Source organism: Varanus komodoensis, unplaced genomic scaffold, assembly GCF_004798865.1.
Source record: "Varanus komodoensis strain SLA01 unplaced genomic scaffold, ASM479886v1 scaffold1, whole genome shotgun sequence".
Classification (NCBI taxonomy): Eukaryota; Metazoa; Chordata; class Lepidosauria; order Squamata; family Varanidae; genus Varanus; species Varanus komodoensis.
Window position 1 is genome coordinate 93,585,549 of NW_025335268.1, and position 27,266 is coordinate 93,612,814.

General features: G+C 43.8%; 1 protein-coding gene across 1 annotated transcript in view; it reads right to left on the bottom strand.

Moving 5' to 3' along the window:
• LOC123026347 overlaps positions 1-27,266 on the bottom strand; it is a 183,963-nt gene that overhangs the window by 100,018 nt on the left and 56,679 nt on the right. Inside the window, 3 exon segments of the mRNA XM_044435858.1 lie at positions 13,066-13,195; positions 13,733-14,053; positions 15,859-20,148. Of these exon segments, the coding sequence (XP_044291793.1) occupies positions 13,066-13,195; positions 13,733-14,053; positions 15,859-20,148 (4,741 nt within the window).

Here is a 27,266-nt window from a genome sequence, read left to right on the forward strand (position 1 = left end):
GATTGAAGTAGAGGTCCCTGCCGGTCCCAGATCCCAGTTCCCTGAGATGCAACACACAGAGAGAGGTGACCCTGCTGAATAGGCTGAACTGTGGTGCAGGGGGATTGCCTGATACTTTACTAACTCCGTAAGGCAGTGGAACATCATATTCTGTTGAATAACTTGCATTTTGTTATCGTTCTCTCTATTTCTGATGCTTAGGCTATGCCTGCTGTTGCTTATGAAGCCAAAATGGCACCACCCACATACAAGGGAAGTATCAGCAGACTTAGAGGAACAGCCAAGGCTTATAGAATCAATTTTCTTAAAAACCTTTTAGGGAAAAGAAGTTCTGGAGGAGGAATCTGCAAAGCAGACCAATGAGCACCGAGCATGCTCAGTCACTGTGCAATCCTGGCAAACCCCTGGGGTGAATGGAAACTGGGCAGGAATCATAAAAAGTAGCTTTCCATGCTGAATCATTTTGTTGCAGACCCCAAGTGTACAGATATAATCACAAAGGAAACAAACTAGATTTCTCACCCCAAAAGCCTATGAATATTGTCTAGCATATTAGTTTTTTCCCATCTGCACATCTTTCAAAATGTACATCGCATCATCAGAGTGGCACTGTCTCATATGTCTTTATAAATGACATAAAGAACTATAGGATGAGTTAATCTTTACAAGTTACTGCAGTGAGTTATTGACTGGGTTCACACAACACAGAAAATCATGGTAAATCATATATGCCAAAAGTGACTTGTTGCATTGGTCGAACCCAGCCACAGTGGTTAAGAAACAGTGCTGTTTGGTTCAGAAAACTGACAAGCCATCCAGCCTATAAGCCACCATCATTTATTTGTGTTATATGAATCCAGTCATTATCTTTCCAGTAAGAATCCTATAAATAGCAACAGAAAATCTGCACAGAACAGCGGGTGATACTTTCAGAAGGATTCCAAGCTGTATCAACTAAACCAAACCTTCTACCCCATCCAAGCTTTCATTGTTAGCACTCAGCATACCCACTGGGAAATTGGAGTCCTCTGTTATTCTTGGAGGCCCATGCCAAACTAGCTGAAAAGGTGAAAGTAGTTTGCTATCACTGCAGACCAGTGGATAAAGCAACAGATGATAACAATGTATCTCAAACAGAAACCTTTTCAGCCATAAAAAAAACCCTGATAAGAAATGAACTGTTCAGCAATCAGTAGTAAAGGGGGGGGGGGGGTTGTTCCACATTTTACCACCAAGATGCTATATTCACAGCTCATCACAGCCATCTCTGATCATTTATTACATCACCTGAATGACAAGACTGAATCAGAACAGTGCGTGGAAAAACAGTGATACAAAGATAATCTTCAAACATGGCAAAGGGAGCACTAATCAGGCTACTGTATGCTATAATGCATATTGCTGTGATGCTCATCTTCTTCCAATCTAGGGGATTTTATACCAAGAAAAGACTGCATTGTGGCTTTTACAGCCACTTTGCCATGAGGAAACAGAAAACGGAGTAGAAGCAGTCTTCTCAAAGCCTCTAAATCCTGGCTTCTGAACTCTTGATTCCAGAAGTGTGAGGATCGGGCGCTTTGCCTTCTGCTGCAGCCAGCACAGGCACAACGCTCTGGGGCAATCCTGTCCAGCTAACCAACGCTGCCTCATTCATGGAAATTAATTCACCATTCCTGTCCATTTTTACCTTCCAAGGTCAGGGCAATATCACAGAGCGAGCCCTTTGGCTCTCCTTACCAGAAGCGGAATGCAGACTCTCCAAGCTCCAGTATCTGGACAGGACCCCTCTCATGCCACCTCCTCCTCCGCCACCGCACACCACTCCACTGCTGTCCGAATCGGATCCCGGGGAGAGTCCAGAGCTGCCGCTGCTACTGCAATTCTCCCCACTGTGCGCACCGCCAGACTCGCCGCTGGAGCATTGCTGGGTCCTCATGCGGGCGGGCGGGCGGGCGGGCGGCCGGGAGAGGCTCGGCTGCTCCTGCTCTCGTGGAGGGCGAAGGGAACTGAGCAGCAGTCGCGAGTGTGCGGCGGCTGAGAAGGCAGCGGCACCAGGTCCCGCTGCCCGAGAGCTGTGTGGGATTCCTCTGCTCTTAGTTGCCAGCCGCCTGCACGATGCAGCCTGACATCATGGGGGTCCATCAGGGAGGCTCCCTCGGCTACAGCTCGCTGAGGCAGGCTTGCCGCTCAGCAGATGCCGAGGGAGCGACTGAGCCGCGGACAGGCATCGGATCTGAAGGTGGGAGGGGAGATGCACCACCCCAGGAAAGTTGAAAGCATTTGGTGAAAGTCCAAATGCAAGCCGGGAGGCTTTTACCGGCTCCTTCCCTCGGACAGTTCACAAGCATGAAGACAGGGACAAAGTGGGCAAATATACCCACAAGCAGCATGGCACCTACTTCCAAGATAACATGCAGAGGACTGAGTGGCACATGTTGAGCTGTTCAATTGATTGCCCCACTCTTCTTCCATGGTGGAATACAAGGTGGTTACGTGGATACCCTAGTTGGTCTCCCCTGCAAGCACAGACCAGACCCAGACCTGCTCAGCTTCAAGCAGGTAGCAGCCTCATTTGCCTGGGGCCATACTCACTCCCGCCTGGGCACTGCCTAGAGCTAGCTGCCCCTGCGCCATTGAAAATTGTCTCACAAAGCACCGAGTAGGCCACTTAGTCGTAATGGAAAATATGTCCTCTCAGAAAATCAAATCCAGAGACATTTGGGCACTCGCTAGCTAGAATAAACATTGGAATTACTGATGCCAAGTTAAATCTTTCTTATTTACTGGCAGTACCTGTACCATCTATTTATTCTGCCTTTCTTCTTACAAAGAACTCTGAGCAGCTTACATTATGCTCCTCCTGTTGCTCTCAGTCTTATTCCCACAACAACCTGACCCAGCTGCCATCCTGTGAGGCAGGTTGGGCTGAGAGTCTGTCACCGGCCCAAAGTCACCCAGCTGGCTCCATGGCTGAGGGAGTCTAGAACCCAGATCGGCTGAGTCCCAGTCCCACATTCTTAACCACCACATTGCACGGCCTCATTTCATGAAGAAGAGGGATGCACACAAAAGCATTGTGCCCTGGGTCAAGCTTTGGTGCCGCAACTGAAAGCATTCTGAGGGGAAACTATTCAGAGCATCTCATGCTCAGAGGACCTCTTCCCAGATGGCGGCTACAGCGACCATGTGCTAGCAGATAGCAGGACTGGAGACACGGCGTTCTTGTATGCTTTGCAGTAGCCTTCAGCACTCGGGGACCTCCAGATGTGTTAGACTACAGTTCCCATTGGCCCCCAGTCCAACACAGACTTATGGCTAATGGGGCGGGATCAAAGTCAAATAAACAAACAAATACCTCTGCAAGACGTAAGGCTGGGGAGAGCTTCTTTGCAAGTTTCAAGAGCAGGGTTGGCTCTACCATAAGAAAGAGTGAGGCGGTTGTCTCAGGTAGCAGATGCTGCCAGGTAGCAGCAAGGTGTTGGAGGACATAGTGTTGGACCACACAGCCTGTCCTACATCTCCAGAGCTCACCTGCTGTCAGGTGTAAGGTTGAAGAGAGGCGGTCCAAGTGCCACACCAGTGAGATTTTGTATATGAAATGGGAGGAGGTACCGTCTTGTCCATAGCCTCAGCCAGAAAAGTATCCTGGACCAACCCATGTTTGACAAATGGCACACTCAAGAGTTGGAAAGACCTCAGAAACTTCCAGATATGAGGAAAGATTTGCTTCTGTGTACAGCCTTTTTTTCTGACAGGTCTTCTCTTCCTTTGATACACCTGCATATCTAGCAACATTTCAGCAGAGAAAACTTTGCCTATCATAGTACCTCCATTCTGGAGAAAGGGGTTACCAATTGCATTTTTACCTTCATGCAAATGTGCATTTTTGCATGCAATTCCCCCTTTGTGCAGAGATTGGAAGTCTGCCAGAAAATAGCTGGCAGCCCTAGGACTCACTAATCCCCTCTTGATATGTTTTACATCTATTATCTTTGCCGATTGACAAGATATAAAACAGACTAGGACAGGATCTCCTTGGATGACAGCACTGGAACTGTTCCATTTGTAACCTTTCCTACAACAGGCTCTAGGATTAGATGAGCATTTTTTTCAAGGCCTTTGACAAAAACGTTAATTATGCCATTCAGATATCCACTATTCTCAGCTTTAAAAAAGAATTAATAAAGAAAACATGCAGTAATCCCATTGCTGTTCATGGTGGAACAAAGGCAGCACAAGGAAGGAATTTTGTTTTAAGCAAAGAGACCCTGGAAGTATTTCCAAGAGGAATGATCAACTGCTTCTCCTCTGGGGCCCAGAGTGGGCTGACACATAGCTGTCAGACATAACAAGCTACAACACAGATAACACAATTAGTGCAGGCAGCAGGTCTAAAATCCCTTAAAGACACCTGTTTTCCATCAACTATTAGCCAGTTCCATTCATTTGGATACCTCTTTTACTTTACACCTTTCAATAATACGGTAAACAGACTCAAGCCAGACTATAGTTAATACAAAGTCATCCCAAAATGCAAACGGTATCTCTCCCATGACTTTTTGTTTTCTAGAGTGTTAATTTGGGATCCTCATTAGACATGAGCAGTTTATTTCATTATGAAAGATTTATATTTCATACTTCCATTACAAATGAGATCTTCTGGGTAGCTAATAGCCAACAATATCATAAAAATGACAAAGCAATAAAGTCATTAAAGCAACCTATCAAGAGCTGTTCAATGCCAAACGGTGGTCACACATGGATTCTCTGTCATATCAACACATCCTATCTTGATTAACAGTGTCCGGTACCCAACCTCTAATTCAAATCCCTTGAAGGTAAATTGTGCATGAATAAATTATTTATTTGAGCTGGTTTCCCAGAACAGAAATAAAATAGTGATACCTTTGTCTGAACATGATCAACTAGTGTTTTAAATTCAAGCATTCAGATAAGATTACACAATTTCTTGCTCTATCTTTGGTGTTCAGAACAGGCAAAACAGGGAAAAGATATTAAGACAGGAAGGAAATGATGTCATAGTGTAAGAATCAAGTTAGTTAATAGAAGATGCTCTTAATTAGGCTATAAATGGCATATTTTGTGAAGGTTCAAGTTATAAAGTGTGCATGGATGCTCCCAGATAGAAAAGGCCTAGTTCTAGCAACCAGAAAACACTGTGCAGCTGTTCTGTGTACTTTTGCTTGATGGGGTTTTTGCATTAAATAACATGATGGAAGAAACAGTAAGAAAAACATGGGAAGGAACACAAGCAGATGATGATGAACCTCCTGTAAAATTCCACAAATGAAACAAGATGATCCCACAAAAATGCTAGTCCTTATTAAAAAGTCATAGTCAAACTGTAGTCCTACTTAGAGCAGACCCATTGAAAAAATAGAACTTGTTAGCCATGCCTAAGTTAAGTCCTATTGATTACAACAAGTTCTTTCTAACTATGACCAGGTCTGGATCCAACCCATCATCTCAATTGCTCATTACCACAGCTGCTGGGAGAGAGGCTATGATCCCCTCTTGATGGGATTCACTGTATGAGAGTTCTTCAACACCCCACATTTCATACTAACTTTATAAATCTGGCCATTCTTTCACTGCCCAGAGAAAGTTGTTACAGATAAAAGAGCCGTGCTGATTCAGACCAAGGATCCGCCTAGACCACCATTCAATTCTGCCCATGGGAAGCCTGCAAGCAGAACTGGAATAAAACTTATTTTGCCTTTGATACTGCCCCATAGCCTCAATGACAAAGCTTGTGATAGCCTTAACCTCTGTGAATTAGCCCTCTTTAAAGCCAAATGGGTGGTCATCACTACATCTCATGGAAGTGAATCCAGTGGTTTAACTATTCACTGTGTGAAGAAGTACATCCTTTTATCTGTTCTGAATCTCTCACCAATCAGCTTCATGGGCAGACCTCAGTAATGGTACTGTGAGAAGGGGAGAAAAATGTCTCCCACCCACTTTCTCAATGCCATTTTAATTTTCTCTGCCAGTTTCATGTCTCCCCTTACTTGCCTTTTTTCTGAGCTAAACAATCCCAGATGCTGTAACCTTTATTCACAGTGGAGTTGTTCCAGCCCCTTGGTCGCTTTAGTTGTTATTTAGGCATGCTGACCAGAACTATACACAATATTCTAAGTGTGCTTGCACCATGCATTTGCACAAGGTCCATATGGCAGTCTTATGTTCAATTCCTTCCTAATTATGCCTAATAATGGAGTTTGCCCTTTTTGCAACAGCTACACTCTAGCTTGACATTTTCATTGAACTGTCCATCAAAACCCCAAGATTTCATTCTTAGTCAGTCATTGCTAGCTCAGATCCTATTTGAATTTGTACTTGAAATTGGGTTTTTTGCCCTAATGGCCATCACTTTATACTCGCTTCATTGAACTTAAAAAATGTTATTACATATATATTGCATCTATTTTCCTCTTCAGAGGAACCCAAGTTGGCCTATATAATCTGCCTCCTTTCCATTCTATCCTCATAACAACCCTTGAAGTAGTTAAGCTGAGAGTCAGTGACTGGCCCAAAGCCATGCAGGGAGCTTCTTGACCAAGCAGGGACTAGAACCCAGGTCTCCTGAGTCTCAGTCCAACACTCTAATGACTAAGCCACACTGGCTTTCACATTTGCTATTTTGATGCTCATTCTTCTGGTTTGGAGAGATCATTTTGGAGGTCCTCATCATCTGCTTTTTTTTTTTTTTGATCCAGCCTAAATAATTTGGTGGCAAACTTGACTGCTTTACTGCTTACTCCTCTGAGTTGAAAGATACCAATCCCAACAAAGATTCCTGTGGGACCCCTCTGTTATCTTTCCACTGAGAGAATTCTGGTTTCTGTTCTTTAACTAGTTTTTGATTCTTAAGGGGACTGCCCTTCTTATTCCATGGCTTGCTGAGGAGTTTTTTGGTAAGGGACTTCATCAAAAGTCCTTTGTTTACATGTTTTTGACATACTCAAAGAACTGAAAAAAGTGAGACAGAACTTATCTTTTCACAATCTATGTTGATTCTCTTTCTGCAGGGCTTGTCCTTCTATATGCCTACTATCTTTAATACTGTTTTCAGCTGTTTTTACTCAGAGCAGACATTGAGCTAACCAGCCCATAATGTCCCAGATCCCAACTGGAGCCCTTTTAAAAACCCCCCGATGTTATATTGGTCATTCTCCAGTTGTTAGATACAGAAGCTGGTCTTAGGGGCATGTTAATGTATTTTCATCAAACAATCAGCAATTTCATATGTGACTTTTGAGAATTCTAGGAGATGGATACCATCTGGGCCCTGTGATTTATTAACTTTCAGTTCCTCAATAAGGCTGAGGTCTTCATCTTTTGCCACCTTTATTTGCTTTAGTTCCTTGGACTCCTTTTCTGAAAGCATCACTTCAGGCACTGGCATCTGTCCAACATCTTATACAAGGAAGACTGAGGAAAAGAATTCACTCAGCTTCAAAATGCCAAGGAAAGCTAATCTGCTGCAAGGACTCTGCTGCAATGCTAAACCTTGTGGCCTGCTGAAGTTGCTGCACCTCTGGGTAGGGATAGAAGCTTAAAGAAAAATCTGCTTTTCTGCAGCAGAAGACAGGCACAGCAGGGAAGCAGCAAAGACACGTTTCTTGAGATTCTGCAAGGCCCAGCAAAATTCTAAATTCACCTTTTCTTGATCCCCAAAGCAGGTGATAGAGCTTAAAACTCTTGCATGACCCTTTATGATCCCCCATCAGTGGAAAGGCGGAGGTAGACAGTTCTGTAATACTAGGGCGTACATAAAGGGGAACATGAATATGAGAGGAAGCGCATGCAGGTATGTGCAGCGTATGTGGTGTACAGACACCTGGAGGCCAAGCATCTATCTGTAAAGCATACTTAGCTGGTGTGCTTGTGTGGGTGATTTGGGTTCTGTGCAGATGTGTGTGCCTATGGCTACTTAGGTCCTTTGCAGTTTGGCTTCCAGCCCCAGTTTGGCTTGGTCTCCTGTTCGATGGCCAACGCTTTCTTTTACGCAGCAGCTTTTATCTGTTCTTGAATGATTTAGCCCAGGGAAGGGCTAGCCATGCCTCACTTAACTACAGATTAGGCTGCAGGCTGTACTCTGCATGGGCCTGCCTTACAGCATGGCTCAGACACTAAGATGCATTCGAAGTGTAGCAGCCAGATTGCTAGCTGGCAGTTACGAGTCAGCATAAGAGATGGCAATGATGTCATCTTTACCATTGCTACAGTGTTTTGTGGCTCTGTTCAAAGAGCTAATTTTGAAGGTTGAGCCCCTGAGCAGTTTAAGGGCTGCCCTCTCCAGGCAAATGCTGAATTCAGCACCAAAGCTCTGCAGCATGTCCCGCCATCTTCAGAGGACGAAGTGGCTGGTCACAACAGATGGGGCCTTCTTGGTTGTGGCACCATGGTTGTGTAACAACCTCCTGACTGGCAACATCGTTTCAAACAAAGACAATATGTAATGGACACATTCACACAGCACATGAAGTCATGGCAAAATCCTACAATTGTGGGTCTGTTGTGTCCTCCAGACTCAGTTCTAGAGTTCTTGTCTGGCAGCATTAGTTTTCTGAAACCACGGAGAAAATCAATGGCCTGTTCTAAGGTTTCCACACTTCATTGTGGCTTCTCTGGCACGTAGACCTAACATAACTATTTTATCACTGTTTGTGTGGAGACACCATAGAGTTCCCTGGCAAGAGCAGCCACAGAATTGGCTGCTTCTAGCCTTCAGCCTTTACTGCCCTCATCATTATCATCATAGCAACAGATGGCATCATTGCTCACTAATTCCTATTGGCCAAGCAATGTAGCACAAAAATACACAGAGCAAGATGGAAGAGATTCACAGTGACACCACTTATTTTCATTTAATATAAATCCAAGCAATTAACCTATTTTTAATTTTTATTTATTTCTTTGATGTAGCTCCAGAGAAAGCTCTACTAAGCCTCTGGTAAAGCAGCTGATACAGGGATGCAGCCATTTCTTCACAGTAAGATCCTACCTTTTCATGTCCTTCATTCTGACATTTGAAGGGTTGTACAGAACAGGAGATGAAACAAGTTGCTTTGAATCAGCTTCTTTTGAAAAGGTTGCTGTTTCACTTTCTGAACTTTCCCACTGCTGACCTAATCACATATCAACTTTCCTTCAGCTTGCAACTATGCTGATATAACATGGCCACAAATGTGCCATGTTATAATAGCAAAGAAAGCTAGTTTGCAAATCCACCGACTGCAAGCCTGACTTCCTTCACTGAATGACTCCTTTCAGTCGTCAAGAAGTGACACTTTCATTTGCAAAGCTTCAGAAATCATTGGTGCACTCTTCCATGACTTGGTCACATAACATTTTTCTACTACAGCATGCTGACAAAGATTCCTCAATCTCTCAAGCAAAGTTTCTCCAATGCAAGTGATTTAGTCAATGGGAGCAGAGGTAATTTATCGCTGAAACCAGAGCTTCCCTCACCTCTTCAAGGCTGAGTTCCTTCCCTCTAAGAAACCATTCACTACTAATGTACCATGGCCCCATGCCTGTCAACACTGATAGACCCCATCTGGTGATCTGTTTGCCCCATCAGCTCAGCATCTTGCCAGTAGTACCTCCTGTATTGTTCTTAAAATTAATGTATGACATTATTCTTCTGTAGTTGTGCATATTTTTAGGGAACTCAGTTTTCTTTCAGTGTGTTTTTGATAAGTTGATAGATTTACTTTATGGTTAGAGTCAAATGCCATCTGAATATTTTTGGACAGGGCAATATGGAACATTATTTGGCATAAATGCAATAGATAAATAATATGATCATGCACTGAATGTGGAACATATGTCGCTGTATCATTTATGCAATATTCTTTACCAGAATTCCTTTCAAATGATGCTATTAGAAGCACTATATCCTCTCTAGGTCCACACAGCTCCATAACCTTGCTAATGCTTTTTGCCATTGAGCAGTTCGTCACTATCTGAAACAGACCAAGATTTAAGCTAAATCAGCTTTGCTACTGCTTTTATTCCAAGCTAGGGAGAGGGAAAGCTAAGTTTTTTTGCATGATCCAGCAACCCTGAAAGCAAATCAATCTCCAAATTGCCTGCTCAACACCTAGGCTTGCTGACAAACTTAATCAGACCATTAAAAATGTTCAATACATATTTTCTCAAGCGCAGGCTGGGAAGACTCTGGTGGGAATCAACTGGGCTGTGGAGGGAAAGCTGATGGGATGCTACTCAGTTCATGGGCCATGCAGGACTCAGCCAAGATCCACATATGGGTTATGCATCACCTTGGCCTGCTCGTTATGACACACTGAGAGCTTTCATAGCAGTGCCCTCCAAGTGATCACTGTGATATGGAATGCCTTTAATGCCTTCCATTAAATTGTTTCCGTTCCCATAGCCTGCCCCATTTTCATATGTGGTCTAGCCTAAAACGTTTTCAGCGCAATCTTATTCATGCTTGCTCATAAACAAGTCCCACTAAGTTCAGAGGTGCTTTGATTCAGGTATGTGAATAACGCATCTTTGGCATTCTCCTTTAATATGTCTGGTCCTTTAAAAAAGATTAATCACAAAAACCAGACACAATATGCCAGCCCAGGTACAACAAAGAACACACTGATAAAGTCAGAAGTGCAGTAATAAATTGGGAAGGACGGAAAGCTGACAAACTGCTTGTGGCCATAACATTTTCATGTGGTTCCCTGTAAATGTAAACTTCATTTGGAATTTATTTTTTTCCTCTGAAAAAATGCAAGGCAAGGTTCTCAGAAATAGATCAAGAACTATTATTACTGATGAGGCATCCCGTGTTGTGCCCACAGCAGTTTCTCAAATTCCCAAATGTGCTCCAAAGGGAGAGGAGCTCCAGGTTACGTTGTTGCTGCAGATGCAGCTGTATGCATAAGAAATCTGGGGAGGGGACAACCATAACAATATACTAATATGTATATCTGTATATATAATAGTATGGCATATGTCTTTTTTGGGATAGAGGAATGGCAGGTCTAGGGATCCAACCTCCAGTGAGCATCCCACGTGGGGCAGAGGAGGCCTAGTCTCATTTTGCATGTGGCCGGTGGAGCTGGATGTCATGTTCCACGTTACAGCTTAAGGTATAGGCAGTGAAGCAACGTACATCATTCCCAGAAAACACTTTTGCCTGCAAATGAGGTTTTAGCAATGCAAAAACAGAAACACAAAATAGCAAGCAAATCCTTCCCAGAGCTTCCCTTTCAAGAAACACACCCAAAGGCTTTTGAAAGCTGGGGCACCACCTATAGGCCAATCTCTATATATCTTTTAATAATACTGATTTTTTAATCAGTTCTTTCCATTTAAACAACTACAAACTAAAGGAGAGAAGAGCCAGAGCTCCCATTCTTTTGGGGCACATTTGGGAATCTGAGAAACTGCTGTGGGCACAACACAAAGTACTTAATGCACAGAACACTGTTTTGGCATCTACCTGTTGTGTCAATGGCTTTTCGGGTGCGTCTTATTCAGCAAAAGCTTTTGTTTCTCAGTTTTGTTGTATTTCAGGAGAAAGAGAAATACAGCCACATTCATTTTCTGTTTCCTAAGCTAGTGAGTTGCAGCTAAGACAACAAAGAATCTCGTGGCGCCTCAAAGCTCAAAAACTTATTCTGGCATAAACTTCCACGGATATTTTTGTGGACATGGAAGATGACAATGTCCGAGTGACTGACAATTCTGTCAATGAGGCAAGATGATTACACAATACAAGCCCTGTCTGGACACACCCCAAGTGAGGTAGAGACTGGGTTCGGACAAAATGATGACCCACAAGCAACCCTTAAGCGTGGGTTAAGTGTGGGATGCCAATGAACTATGGATTATCTTGTCATCTGACAAGGCATTGCTGTCAGCCATGAACAAACCATGAAAGTACCCATTTGTTGAACTGTGAACCAGGAGTTGTTCATCATGGTTTATTATCTCAACTGAGTTCAGACAACGTGATAACCAAACATCAACAATAACCTACACTGAATTCATGCTCAGCCCTTGAATGTGGTTATCATGTTGTCAGTCAGAGGGAGAGTGTTGAGTTTGGGCTGTGTAAGCATTTTAAAGATGCTTCTTCTCTTGGGAGATCTGTTGAGAAGCAATTGATTTGACTGTCTATTTGGTATTTTTAAGCTGTACCTCCACCCATGTTCAATCTCAATATCTGAAAATGAAGTTAACTATTACAAATTGCAACTTACCTCTTCCACCCTCCTGCTAGAGTAAACAAAATGCAGCTATGTAAGTACTGCATGCTTTATGTCCTGGGAACGTTTGGTGAGCGAAACAGCAGCAAGTCCCTTTCTTCCATACAACCTTGTCCTCATCTTAAGTTCTTCAAGAGCAGCCCTTCCTTTGATGCTGTCACCTTCAGAGGTGTGCTTGGTGGCAAAGGCAGAAGGGACTTCTTGGTGGCCACCTTCAGGCTAAAGAAGGCCTCTCTCTCTCCCCCTCTCCCTCTCCCTCTCCCTCTCCCTCTCCCTCTCTCTCATATGTTGGTAGGAAGGTGTGGTACAGGTCAAATATATAAATGTATACAGGCCACAAAGCTGTGGTCAGTAAGATCTGCCACAAATAAGATCTGCCACAAAATAGCCCATGCAGAACAACATTCAAAACGGTGCCTTACAAAGACCACGTTTCAGTATATCAAAATCACACTGTAATTACAACCTTCTGTAAAAGTGTGAAAATTTTATATTAGAACAAGCTGACAGCAGACAGCCTTCCTTGCCTTAAACACTGGATATATAATTCACAAATACAACAAACAACAAACAGAGCAAGAGATTTTGCAAGGCCCCTTGGAAGTCATTTTTTTCCACATCTCTCAAATGTGCCCCCGCCCCCCCTAGAATGGGCAGAATCCAGAATCTATAATATGATTCAAAGGAGCTGAGGAGGGTAGAAATGACATCACCAGTCAATTTCCAATGAAAAGAAAGGAACATGAAATGATAAACAAACGGTCAGAAATCGGATGTCAATTAAACAGTAATGCACTCATACCAGGAAAGGAGATTGGCTGCCTGAGTCCCATGCCGTCTAATCCAGTGGGTGTGCTCTGGGAATAGATATGCAACTTGAGTGGAAGCCCACTGAAGGCCACTGATGAATTAATGGATGGTCTTCTTTTAACCTACAAAAAAGGTGTTAACACGCCATTAAAGAGATACTTAGCTCGGACTAAAGAAAAAATGTTTTTACACAGTCTCAAGACTGCAGTCAGAACTTGGCCCTGTGAGCTTAAAGAGAAAGCAGAGTAAAATTGGAAAGGGTAGTGAATATTATTAATAAAGAATGAAAGCTACTTTGTATGCATCAGAAGCCCTGAAGAAGGTTTAATATGAAAGTTCTCAAAGGAGAAAGAGGCACCTAGTATTGGATGTCCATGGCAACCCAAGGGGAATAATGCTGCCTCCAATACAGCTTTCATCCACATTCTTTGTATTTTGGAACATGTTTGACCCACTCACCCCATTTCCAGGGTATAATGCATAAGAGAAGAGATGCAGTGGAGAAGACCCCTCTTTAAAGAAAGGTCATTCATTGCATGGGCGAGCCTCAATGCACATGTAACTGCCACACACGGTTAGAAACAAAGGAAGTAGCAGAACTGGTTAAAGGGAGAAGACAGCGGTAGAGAGATGCAGCCAGATTAGCATTGGTTCCTTACTTTCAACTGATCCCCTGGGAGAACACTCGATTCATTCTCTCTGTCTGACTGCGTCTCTTTCACAAGCTTCCTTTTCCGATTCCTTTCCATCCATGTGTCATCAAAGCTGAAACGCTTGTATAAGGGTCTGTGCCTCTTCCTCTGGGCAGGCTCCTTTGCTTTCCCCTCCTGAACATGCAAGGGAAGCACCCAGGCTTTGTCCTCTATGCTTGAGAATGAGTGTGGAGAGAGCAGCAGCTGAGTAGACCGCTTTCTGCAATGGAGACCACGTTTTTCACCGGGCCTCTTTTCTGACGGGAATTGACTTGGTTGGATATTCTCCTGTTTCATAAGTAATCAGTAAAAACAAAAAGCTTGGTTGGTTGGGCAGTTGGTTGGTCTAGTATGCCGGGCAGCTGCACTGACTGCAAAACAAGCATGCTGCAGCGAGGATGTCAGGCTACGCGTGTGGTGGAGAACCATAGCTCAGGAAAGAGTTGCCTGCGGAAGGTCCCAGGCCTGACCCCAGCATCTCCATGGAGGGCTAGGAACGCATCCTGGAGAGCCGCTGCCAGTCAGTGAGCAGCCATCACCACCGGGTTAGATGGGCCAGTGGTCCAACTCAGGGTAAGCGAGCTTCCTCTGCTCTTATGCACATCTGCCCTTCCAAGTATTGTTATTACTCTTGTTGCTGTTATGGCAATACATTTATATCCTGCCTTTCTTCCTCTTGCAAGGAACTCGGTCCTTCCTGTGCCTTGCAAACACAGCCTGCCACCTGATTCCCAGGTATTTTCTGCACAGACACTGCAGTCTAAATGAAACTCGGCAGGGCATTGATTTGCATCAGCCTGTGGTGATAATAAGCAGGCTCACATTCACCCCAAGGAGCAAATATCCAGGCCTGACCCTGGCTGGGTCCCCACGCCTGGCAAAAGCACCACTTGGCCTCTCACATGGAACCATTTGTGGCATTTTGGGATACTTGCAATGGCCGCTCATGGCAGGCTCCAGAGCCAGGTAAACCCTCCAAGGCAGAAGGGAGGCAACACTTTGCCATGAAAGTGACTTAGACTGTTACCCTAGGCATATTCTGTGTGCTCTTGAAAACCCAGCTGATCTAAACATGAGGAGGCCATTTTATTGTTTATTGATTTATTTATTTGTCCCATTTCTACATCATCCAATAGCCAAAGCTTTCAGGGCAGTTCGCAACAGTTCTGTATTGCACAACTACCTTGCAATATTAAAAACTGCCTCCAGAGGGCATAGTAAAATTGAATTTAACTATTGCATGGCTCCTCTTCAGTTTTATGCTTACACACTCTCTTCGTACAGCGATTTTCAGATTTTTGTTTTCGAACTCGGACGTGATTGATGCAGCTGCTGCCTCCCCAGAGATACTGCAGTATCTCCCTCTCATTGCAACACTTTCTGGGCAAAGCTCTGTTTCACACATGCAAGCCAGATGTGTGCTCCCCCACTGCTCTGATAGGATTTTGCATGAATCCCTACATAACATCCTACAGAAATCTGTCACATGGGCCTGCACAGAGTTGGCACGACACAGAAACACGCTGCTGCAATTTCCATGACTGCTAGAGAACAAAAAAGTGTTTTCATCATCCCCACAAATATCAGCATAACACATCCTTGGAGGGAGAAAGGGCTCCTGTTGTTTGAATGGTGTCTGCTTTATTTGGCTTTATTCGCATGACGTTGGCTGAGCCATCACTTTTAATGTCTGTGCCACTTTATTGCTATAAGTTATGGGGCTGTGGCTAGCACAATCAAGCTGGCATCATAGAAGGGGAAAAACATTGGCACAGCCACAGAGAACCGTGGCAGGGTTGTCATTCCAATCCCAAATTCCCATCCAATTCAGGGGAAGGCTGTGGTAAAGTGACACAGATAATCATTTCTGATGTCACAGGGACCCCCCTGTGCACGATCCTAGAATTGCCTCAAGATGCAAAAAGGCTCAGCAGGACATCCAAATTCCCACTCTGCTGCCCTACATTTGAAAGCGGACTTTCTTCAGGAAGAAGAGTTGAATCAGGCCCTTTAAGAAACAGCACTGGTGTTTTCAAATGGTCCTGCCCTTGGAGCTAAAGCACCAGGCACCATCCTATTACAAAGCAACTCACCTCATCTCTGATATCACTCACTGAAGAAGCTGTGGTTAAGCTGATCTGTGACTGGCTGCTTATGCCACTGTCCTCTCTTAGATAGTCATTATCTAATGAGTGCATTGACTGCAAGAAGCTAGACCTGGGCTTCAAGGTCTTTGGCCTCTCGGGTGCCTCCAAAGCGCCATCGATCACAGAGATGTTTCCAAGAGAGATCATTGAAGTGGAGTTTAATCTTCCTGGGTAATGGAAACCCTTGCGCTGAGAACTAGTCCGAGGACTCTGTGGCTTGGGGCTCATAGGCCTGCATGGCATATCTTTACGTTCATACATGGACAACTGGGGGCAAGAGGGAGCGAAATGAGAAAATGACGACTGGAGATCTATTGGGCTAATGGGAGCTTTCAGCCAGAATTCATCAAAGGAAGTGTCCCCATCCTGGCTCATTGCTTCCTCTTTCCCATTGCAGTCTGGGCAATGTGGACACTTTAAAGTGAGTTCGTGAGATGATTCTCTCCTGCTCACCCTTGTGTCCATAGGTAGAAATTCACCAGTCCCAGAGGAATCGGAGTGCCCAGCCTCTGCAGATGAGCCATTAGGCACACTTGATTTCAGAAAAACTTGTCCATTGCGATTTTCTTGCTTTTCCTTGGATGTTCTTCTCGCAAAGCTGCCAGGGCTCCTGCTAGAGCAAGGAGTCTGCTGTGCTGGAAGAGAATTGCTTAAAGCGGAGCGTTTCAGACCATCTGCCTCCTTGCTTTTCAGAAATGCTTTCCAGGATGTTTGGGGTGATTTGCCTTTTTCATTTTTCATTGCAACCTTTGAACTCTGTTCAGTGTTCTCCTTCTCAAGGGTTTTAGATTCAAAGAAACTTGAGAAGGAACGGTGGGCCAAAGCCAGTCGATTCTTGAATTTTTTACTCTCTGTGTTTTTGTTTCTCTTAAAATCGTTCTCAGATGACGATTTCCTGAGTTCAGGGTACTCCACAGACTCAGTGCTGTTATTCTCTGCGGAACCTAAAGCTTTTCCTTCAGAGCATTTCATCTTGGCCAGTAGAGGAGAAGAACCTGTGCCCACGCCTTCCAGAAGTGTGCGCCCAGAACCAGACGCCTTCCTCAGGCTAATCCTATTGAACAATCCTACTGGTCGTTCATAGAATAAATCATCGTCATCATCTGAATACTCTGCAAGGCAGTGCTCCTTGCTCTGGGAAGCAGAGCTGGGTGAACTGACGGACTTCAAGCCCTCTTCCAGCTCATCCTGTTTATCACCATCTAAGCTCTCCGTCTTGGTCTTGACACTGTCTTGAATTTCAGCAGATGTTAGCTTAGTCTTTCTGAAGGATGCCATTTTTGAAAAGGCTAAAAATTTTGAATGCTTGGCAGGCTTCTCTGTGACCACAACCTTATTGTTTCTCTGCACTGCCTTATAAAAACTACTGTTACAACCCAGAAAGTTAAGCAGGTTCTCATCCATCTCCTCACTGTTTGTACTGCCCATGCTGATATTATCTAGACCTGATGTGCTATTATCTTGGCTGTCCATTTTCATCAGAGAATCACAGTTATCTGAGTTTGTCTTCCATTCACAGCCTTGGGTAATGCACCCTGGATCTTTTTCAGGAATGTCCGTGTTGAGTTCTGTCTTCCCATGGGGTTTATCACAATTTTTAGTGTCTCCTTTCTCAAGAATTTGCTTACTGTCTATATGATTCCCATGGGTCTTATCACCAGCAGTGGCATCTTGGCACAGGTCACTTTTCCTTTCCTGTGCTCTTGCAGTGGCTACACAAGTGTCTTGCTCCACATTTGTGGTCAGAGGTTCAACCACCACTGCATGCCCTGTCATTTCAAATGATTGATTTTCTACGTGTGCTGTTTCCAAGGCAGAACCAGCTTTCATTTGGCAGGGCTGTATCAGAAATATCTCCCCCTTTATTCCACATGGTTCTGAGAACAAGCCATCTGTACTTCCCTCTTCATTCTGAGATAATATAGCACTTTTCAGAATTAAATTGTTCCTACAGGAATTGTTCTCCATACTAGCACCTGTAGGATTTGTAGGTACAACCACTGAAGAGGAATCCAGAACAGTCGTTTCTGCTTCCTTGAGTACGGTTTTTGTGCTTTCTTGAATGGCCATCCTAACATGGAACTGACTTTCACAGCCTGACATCACCTGTGCAGGTAAAATGTCATTTGCACAACAATACTGTGTGTTTGGAACTTCCTGTGCTTCTCTGGCATCTCTTGTGGGGATGAGATGAGAATCTACATTCTCAGCAGTTAAATCAGCCAAGTAGTTCTCACCATCCATCTTCTCTGATTCTACTTCTTTCTGACCAAGAGATTGAATCAACAGAGGTTTCAACTCTGACTTTTCCCCCTGGCAAATGTGAAGTGGCTTTGGTCCCAAAGCAGAGTCATTTTCACCACTACCACAATAACAGTCCTGCCTTTCTGTACTCATGAGATGCCCATTTGTCCTCTCCTGTTTTGACGGACATTTTAAGGCACTGGCTGTCTTGCTCGCATTCTGAAGCCCAGATGCCTCTTTTTCTGTGAAATCTTTCCCACTTGATGCCAGAATCTCATCTGATGCTCCCCCACCTAGATTGAGTCCAGATTTGACTCTCCCCTCAGATGCTTCTACAAAGGCATCAGTGTTTTGATTTTCAAGGCATTTTCTCTCCATGTTTACCTTTCCCCTGGCAACAGAAGCAAAGATGCCACAGCTATTCTCATATTTATCCGCCATGATACATCCACCTAGTAAATTTTCTGGGCCTTTAGCATCATGCATGTTGGATTCAAAGCTAAGATCCTGAAGGTACCCTTTAATTTCTGTCTCATCTACTGTTGCAGACGGATCTTTTTCAAACACTACTTTGGCATTAATGTTTGTTGGGACACACTCCAGAGATGAAGAAGTCTCCTGCCTGGATTTATTCACTGTGGGATCTGGAAGCTGGGATAGTGCCAAAGACAAACACTGAAATGAATCTGCTTTTTCTGTTGTAAGGCCGTAGACCTTGGGATTATTGTGCAAATTCTTACTGGTAGCCCAGTAGGAGGTTGTTGCGCGCATCAACTGGCTCTTATTTGAGGCCAGATGAATATTAAGAAGTGAACCTCCAATACCTATGCCTCTTCCCATCTTCAAGAAATTTTGCGGGCAGTTCCCACATCTTTCTAGGTTTTCCCTTGCACATTCATAATCAGACACTTCTAGGGAAAATCTGGAGCATGGCCCACTTAACTTCTCTGCTAGACAAATACAATCACTGGCATGCTCTTTGACCTCTTGTGTACTTATGTTCTCAGGTAAGCTGTGCCATGATTTCATTTCTAGGACCCCTGGCCTTGTGGAAGATGTCTGAAATGCAGATTTCAAACAGGACATAGCTGTGGCCTCCACTTTTCTCCCACACAAGTTCGCATCTGTGGGTTTTTGACTGCCAGTAAAGTTTTTCCTGTTGCATTTGGTGTTAGGTATATCATCTTGCTTATACCTAACTTCGGATGCTTCACAGTTTCTTTTCCACATTCTGTTTGATTCTAAGTGAATATTAGGCAAACTATATCTTGAAACTGTTTCAGAGGGAGCAGGAGAATGCCAAATGTCAAGGAAACGCAGAGAGTTCTCAGAGTTTGCTCTGAGACTAGCAACTGTTGTTGCTTCTTTACTTGTGTTGCCTTTGACAACAGCACCTTCAGTGAGATTTTTTGAGCAAATATCGAAGTCTCCCTCTTTGTTTATCGACTTTGCTTCTGCTACCAACATGGCCTTCATCTGTGAGACAAATCCCTCTTCACTGGTATCTGATCCTGCAAAGGTAATACTGCAAGGTAAGTGTCCCTCTCCCCCACTGAATTCTTCCGGTTTTGATCGTGGTGCAACTACCTCCAATTCACCTTTCCTTGCTGCAATGTGTAAAACAGATGGCAGTTCCACTACTTCCTTTTCCACACATTCCAGCTGACTTGGGCATTTAGGCTTGGAGGCAGCTACTTCTGCTTCTGTTTCAGGAGACTTAGGCCATGGTTCTTCTGAAGAAAGGCAGCATGAGCTCAGGCTGGTTTCTTTTGTTACATCGCTGGCAACAGACTCCGAGTCTGAGGCGCTTTCATAAGGCTCTGTCTTGATATCTGACAGTGATTCGCTCTGATGGGACTGGGTCTCAAAATAGTCTTCATCTGTTTCCTGGCCTGATCCACGTATCTCCAGCTCTAATGTACTTGGGCTAGAAGAACTCCGGTCTTCTTCCAGCTCTCCTTCATTCGTGCAATTTTCTACTGGCTCTGGGACCTGCAAAAAAAAGGACAGGGAAAATGCATCAAAGCCGGAGCCTCACAACAGGAAGTTTATCATATACAACTGATGATCAGCAAACTTGGATTAGGATTTAGGTGCTATGAGAAGGTGAACTTGTACAGAATGCATCCTTTTCATTAATACAAGTGCAGTATCTTGCATTTGCAAATGAACTGACAAAACCCAGCACGTCTGACAGCATAATCCTATGCATGTTTATTTGTAGTAAGATCTGCTGTATTCAAGGGAGCCTTACTTCCAAATGGGCGGCAATCTTGTGCATGCTCTTGAGGACCAGGCCCCCTTGAGCATAGTGGCTCTTACTCCCAAGTAAATACGCATAATACCTCTTGGGATGGTCTGAAATCTGCTCCTGGACCCCTGATCCTGAACTTGGAAAAATCACTTGTTTATATTTGCAGGGCAATGTATAAGCCTGCCCACATTCTAAGTATACATTATAGTAAGTTTCTAGTCCTCATAACTAGATCTAGAAAGGGTGGTCGGAGTACTCTGTTGCTTAGAAAGCACTACTACTATTACTACTACAAATAATAACAACAATAATGATAATCCTGCTTCCCATTCTCTCCCTGCTCAGAATATATCAAAATCCAATGCATAATGAGACATGTTAGAATACTAATATCATTTTCGTAATTGAATTTCATGTAAGCAAGTTGTTTAACAGCTAGTTTTTTTTAAGTATGTGAATATTATTGCCTTCCCCTATTGGCCAAGTTTAAAATGCATTCACCTTATTTTGCATTAACTTCTAATGAAATTACTTCGATGTGTGTCTCCAATGTGAATCTAACATAAGTGCTATTCATTTCAATGGGTCTACTCTAAATAGGACTAATACAGGATACACTGCAGGGTGCTTTCACAAGAGATGTAAAAATACATTTTTAATCCCTAGTATTGAAATTGTCAGCAATCTTGTATGCAATATAAAATATATTTTTCACTTGCACAAAGTACTGGTTGCTAATAACCATTTTCTTCCATGGAGAAACAGCCTTTGGAGACTTCTCCTGGGATTGTGGCCCTTCTAGCAGTACAACTGCATGCGTGGTCATTTTGTGTGTACAGCAGCCTTAGAATTTGAACATGCAGACATGCGCATTTCACTGCATCATCAGTATCATCAGCGCACCTCCTCTTCAAGATGCGCTTTCGGCCGGGAGGGAGCAGGGGAGGATGGATCATTTTATTAAACTGAACATTCATCTACACTCATTTTTAAAAACTAAGAAAAACGTATTTGAATTAAAAGCCCAGTATATGGGCATAAACTAAATAAATAAAAATAAAATAGTGCAAACTTCATTAATTTCACTTAGGTTTTATTATATCAGAGCCTCTTAATTCTATATGAAATGTCTATAAGGAAGTTAGTATGCAATGTAACTTCCCACTGCCGTTGATGAATTGTGTCGTACGTGAAGCGACCACCTGCACAAAAAGTGCTTTGGGGCTGAACAAGTTTGCTCAAAATGTCTGCACTGAAGGAAAATAGACTGGAGGGGAAAGGAAATCACTCTGGGTCCTTTACATTATAGCTGGTAACAACCACTCTCTGTGTACTCTAGATTTTACTTAAATAATATGATTTAATAAAAGTTTCTGCCTTGTGCCAGTTCTATAAATTCATGATATATCTCCTGCGCATATAATGGCATGAACTGTTCTCTTCAGGAAATATTAGTTACAGGTGGTCAGTATGGCTGCCACTGCTAGATATTGGCCAAAGGGGCTCCTGTTTCACTCATATGTGGTGTGAATGTTAACATATAATGGAATTCTGGAAAGAGGTTGTTAAAAGAAGAAGTAATATATTAAGTTTAAATATTGACATATGCCCCAAGATGCTTGATTAACAACAATGCAGTTCGAATAACAAAGAAATAATAACTAATTTAATAACTGCAGTGAGACTAATTATAGCTAAGAATTGGAAGATAAAATAGCAGTTTTCTGATTGGTATACAGAAGTCTGGAACATAGCTATTAATGACAAATTAGCATGTGATCTTAAAGTGAGAAAAGGGCATGTAATAATAAGTCTACTGTGATTGGACTATGTTTTCTAAAAAGGAAAGGATTTGAGCCATCAAAAGAATCATTACAGTTTTGGAAGGGGGGTGGGGAATGTCCTAAAGTATTTCAAGGTTTTGGGTTTGTTTGTTTTTTCTTTCCCTATGACATGTATCTTTGGTCTGGATACTGGAGAGCACAGTAATGCAACAATTATTTTTACTGTATGTTAATCTTTATACTTGTACTTTTAAATATTGTACAAGAGGTAGCAACTAAAACCATCCCAAAGAAAAAGAAATGCAAGAAAGAAAAATGGCTGTCTGAGGAAGCTTTACAAATAGCTGAGGAAAGAAGGGAAGTGAAAGGCAAGGGAGAAAGAGAAAGATATCACCCAAATGAAGCAGAATTCCAGATAATAGCTAGAAGAGATAAGAATGCCTTCTTATCTCAGTGCAAAGAAATAGAAGAAAACAATAGAATAGGGAGGACCCGAGATCTCTTCAAGAAAATTGGAGATATGAAGGAAACATTTCATGCAAAGATGGGCATGATAAAGGACCAAAATGGCAGGGACCTGACAGAGGCAGAAGAGATTAAGAAGAGGTGGCAAGATTACACAGAAGAGCTATACAAGAAAGAGCTTAATGTCCCTGATAACCACGGTGGGGTGGTCACTGACCTCGAGCCAGACATCCTGGAATGTGAAGTCAAATGGGCCTTAGGAAGTCTGAGCAACAACAAAGCTAGTCGAGGTGACAGTATTCCAGCTGAGCTATTCAAAACCCTAAAAGACGATGCAGTAAAAGTGCTACACTCAATATGCCAGCAAATTTGGAAAACTCTACAGTGGCCGCAGGATTGGAAAAGGTCAGTTTACAAGAAGGGCAATGCCAAAGAATGTTCAAACTACCGCACCATTGCACTCATTTCACATGCTAGCAAAGTTATGCTCAAATTCCTACAAGCTAGGCTCCAGCAGTATTTGGACCGAGAACTACCAGAAGTACAGGCAGGATTTCGAAGAGGGAGAGGAACTAGAGATCAAATTGCCAACATACGCTGGATCATGAAGAAAGCTAGGGAGTTCCAGAAAAACATCTACTTCTGCTTCATTTACTATGCTAAAGCCTTTGATTGTGTGGATCACAACAAACTGTGGCAGGTTCTTGAAGAGATGGGAGTACTAGAACATCTTATTTGTCTCTTGAGAAACTTATATGCAGGTCAAGAAGCAACAGTGAGAACTGGACACGGAACCACTGATTGGTTCAAAATTGAGAAAGGAGTTCAGCTAGGCTGTATACTGTCGCCCTGTCTATTTAACTTATATGCAGAGCACATCATGAGAAAGGCGGGGTTAGATGAATCACCAGTTGGAATTAAGATTGCTGGGAGAAATGTCAACAACCTCAGATATGCAGATGATACCACTCTAAAGGCAGAAAGTGAAGAGAAACTAAAGAGCCTCTTGATGCGGGTGAAGGAGGAGAGTGCAAAAGTTTGCTTGAAACTCAACATTACGAAAACTAAGATCATGGCATCCAGTCCTCTTACTTCCTGGCAAATAGATGGGGAAGAAATGGAGGTAGTGACAGATATTATTTTCCTGGGTTCCAAGATCACCACAGATGGGGATTGCAGCCAAGAAATTAAAAGATGTTTGCTTCTTGGGAGGAAAGTTATGGCAAATCTAGAGAGCATAATAAAAAGCAGAGATCACCCTGCCAACAAAAGTGCGTATAGTCAAGGCTATGGTTTTCCCAGTTGCAATGTATGGTTGTGTAAGTTGGACCACAAAGAAGGCTAAGCCCCAAAGAATTGAGGCCTTGGAAGAGACTTCTGCTAGTCCCTTGGACCGCAAGGCAATCAAACCGGTCAGTCTTAGAGGAGATCAACCCTAACTGCTCTTTAGAAGGCCAGATCCTGAAGATGAAACTCAAATACTTTGGCCACCTAATGAGAAGGAAAGACTCCCTGGAGAAGAGCCTAATGCTGGGAACAATAGATGGCAAAAGAAGAAGGGGATGGCAGAGGATGAGGTGGCTAGATGGAGTCACTGAAGCAGTTGGTGTGAGCTTGAGTGGATTCTGGGGGATGGTGGAGGACAGGAGGGCCTGGAGGCATGTTGTCGATGGGGTTGCGATGGATCGGACATGACTTCGCGACTAACAACAACAAACTTTTAAATAAAATTTTAAAAATAATCACACCATTTGCTACATTTTCCCATCAGAGTTAAAGTGACAAAAGAAGGCACACCTGCCAGAATTAAGTTTTCCGCAACACTTAAACACAACATTAGTGTAAGTCAAGCGCCAGCCATTTCAGTAGGTCTACTATACAAAGCAGGGCTACCCATGATACCACACAATGACACTTTTGCAGGATCTGGATGCAGAAACCTCATCTTCAAGAAAAGTGAAGGATTTTACTATCTCCTTCCTTCTTTCCCTGCAACCTTCTTGTCCTGGCTTTCACCTAGAGCAGTGATGGCAAATCTTTGGGAGACCGAGTGCCCAAACTGTAGCCCAAAACCCACTTATTTATCACAAAGTGCCAACACTGCAATAAAACCTGAATACTGAGGTTTTAGTTTAGGAAAAAACAACTCATACATAAACATCTTTTGTCTTAAAAGAAAAACACAGTAAAAGAGCTTTCAGTGATACAAGCAGTGCACTGACCGGCCATGCAAAAGCTCGGGCAAGTTATGGCTAATTAGTCGTGGCTCATGATGGCATCACCTGGCGCCACTACTCCTTTCCAAGCATGCGCATGGCCCCCATGTGCGCTGTTATCCGATGCCCGGCTGCTGGGGCGATGCTGGGGCGACTTGGCTCACATGCCCACAGAGAGGGCTCTGCATGCCCACTGCAGCTCGCGTGCCATAGGTTCACCACCACTGGCCTAGAGTAAGACGATGAGCATGAGTGGTCCACCTCTGAGGCCGATAGCAAGCAAGAGGCCACCAAATCAGGGCCTGTTGCCAAACCAGGGTCAGGACCCTCTCAGGCACCTTGCCCTTGCCAAGGATCCAAATGCCTCCAGCACAACCTGCCCAACAGAACTTGGAGTACACCAGATGGCAGAAAATAGGGTCCTGTCTCCAGGTCAGGCCTTTGGCCCTTTCATCCAATCACAGAACAGTAGAGTTGGAAAAGGCTATGAAGTCCATCAGGAGCAGACAAGGATCAGAGATACAGCAGGATGTGGGAGCACTAGAGGCAAAGATCAAGTAGCTGGCAAAACAGGGTTGAACAAGAGGTAAGAGGAGAGTCAGACACAGGCAGGAGTCAAGTCAGAATCAAAGGCAGGGCAAGACAAGAGGCAGGTTCAGGAAAACAAAGCAGTTGTCACAAATTCCCATGTTACTGTGTCCAGGCAAGCAGCTCAGGGAAGCAATTTAGAGAGCCTTCCTGAGCGTCCAGCTGCACCAGGCTAGACATCAGGAAAGCTTCTTCACTGTCAGAGCAGTACAGCAGTGGAACCAGCTGCCTAGAGAGGTGGTGGGCTCTCCCACACTGGAGACATTCAGGCCATCTGAGTGGGATGGTGTAACTTGCTGTCCTGCAACAGCAGGGGTTGGACCCAATGACCTTCATGGCCCCTTCCAACTTTGCTATTCTGTGATTCTATGCACCACATGATTACACAGATTCTAAGCTTTGCAAGTAACTACAGATCTAGTTCTGGTCCTGCAGGAAATGGCAGGGTAAACCATGCTTCCTTTCACAAACACATCACCAGGGGGAGCCGTTTCATTCTTACAGATCCTGACAATATTAACCTGTAGCAATCACCCACCTGCCCCAGCTGTAATATCCAGTATGCACTGCAACCCACCATGATGGGCTGGAGTGACTGTGTAAACCATCCCAGAAGCTCACAAGGCCTCAGCCTACCTCCAGGCTTTTGGAGCCACCACGAGAAGCTCCAATGTGCTCTGTAGGTTCCTTCTCAGGGCCAGAAGCCTTATCCAGCCAATTCCAGGCCACCCACCCAAGGATTGGCTTCATTGTCACTTCTCTTGGGACCATCAGAGAAATGCCATAACTCAGAAGTGACCTGGGAGGACAGCACACAGCTACTAAACAACCATCAAGAGTTTCTTCCCTTCCATCTGCTCCAGGGTATTAAGCCACTGCTGGAGAAGGACCCAGTCAGACTGAGGGGAAAGTACAACTCCTAGCAGCACAGAAGTCACATCCATATCATTCATGAGGTGTCACAGGACAGCACAGCTCATCTCTGCCATCTAACAAACTAATCCTTGGAAAAATTCCAGCCACTACAACAGACCACAACAGACATTGCTTTAAAGCTATATATGGCAGCTCCCTCTTATTTTCTTTTTACTCTGGAGTAGCTGCAGGCCCCAATCTGCATCTCTGTTGCCCCCGATCTGAATTGGGCCCCTTGCATCTATTCTTGAGTAAAGAATGGGCTGGGGGAGAGATGCTGCTGCTAGATACAGATTTAAAGTGATACCTATTTTGGCTCTCCAAGAGCACACTAATCCAGTCATGTGACGTGGGCAGGTTTTGACTTTTTCGCAGGGCCACCCACACTAAACCAAAAAGCAAGGAAAACAAGCATTGCCCTGTCACACCCATGGTTGGTGATCTTATAAACGGATAATGATTTATGTCCTATTAAACAGAGGTTTCTTCCACAGCTCTTAGCCCAGATTCCCCCAAGCTGAGTCTTCAGATGTTACAGGCTACACGACCTAACATCCCTGACATTTGCCATTGCTGGCTGAGGATGATAGCAGTTCTCATTCAAAACTTCTAAAAGCTCCAAGGTGGGGAAGGTTTATTAATCTTTTTGAAATCCAGCTCTCTCAATACGCACAAGGAACTGGCGTGAGTCAATCACGCAGCCTCCACACATTCCAGACTTCAGAATCACCTTGCATGGCAAGAGGTTACAAAGAGTGTTACAATCAACAACCCAACTATAATCTGATGGGAATCGGCATGGAAAAACAAAATTAACCCAACTCTTCTGTATATCATTTACCCATTGGGCTTCATGCCATTGCCCCAGGACACAGGCTTGGAATGAAA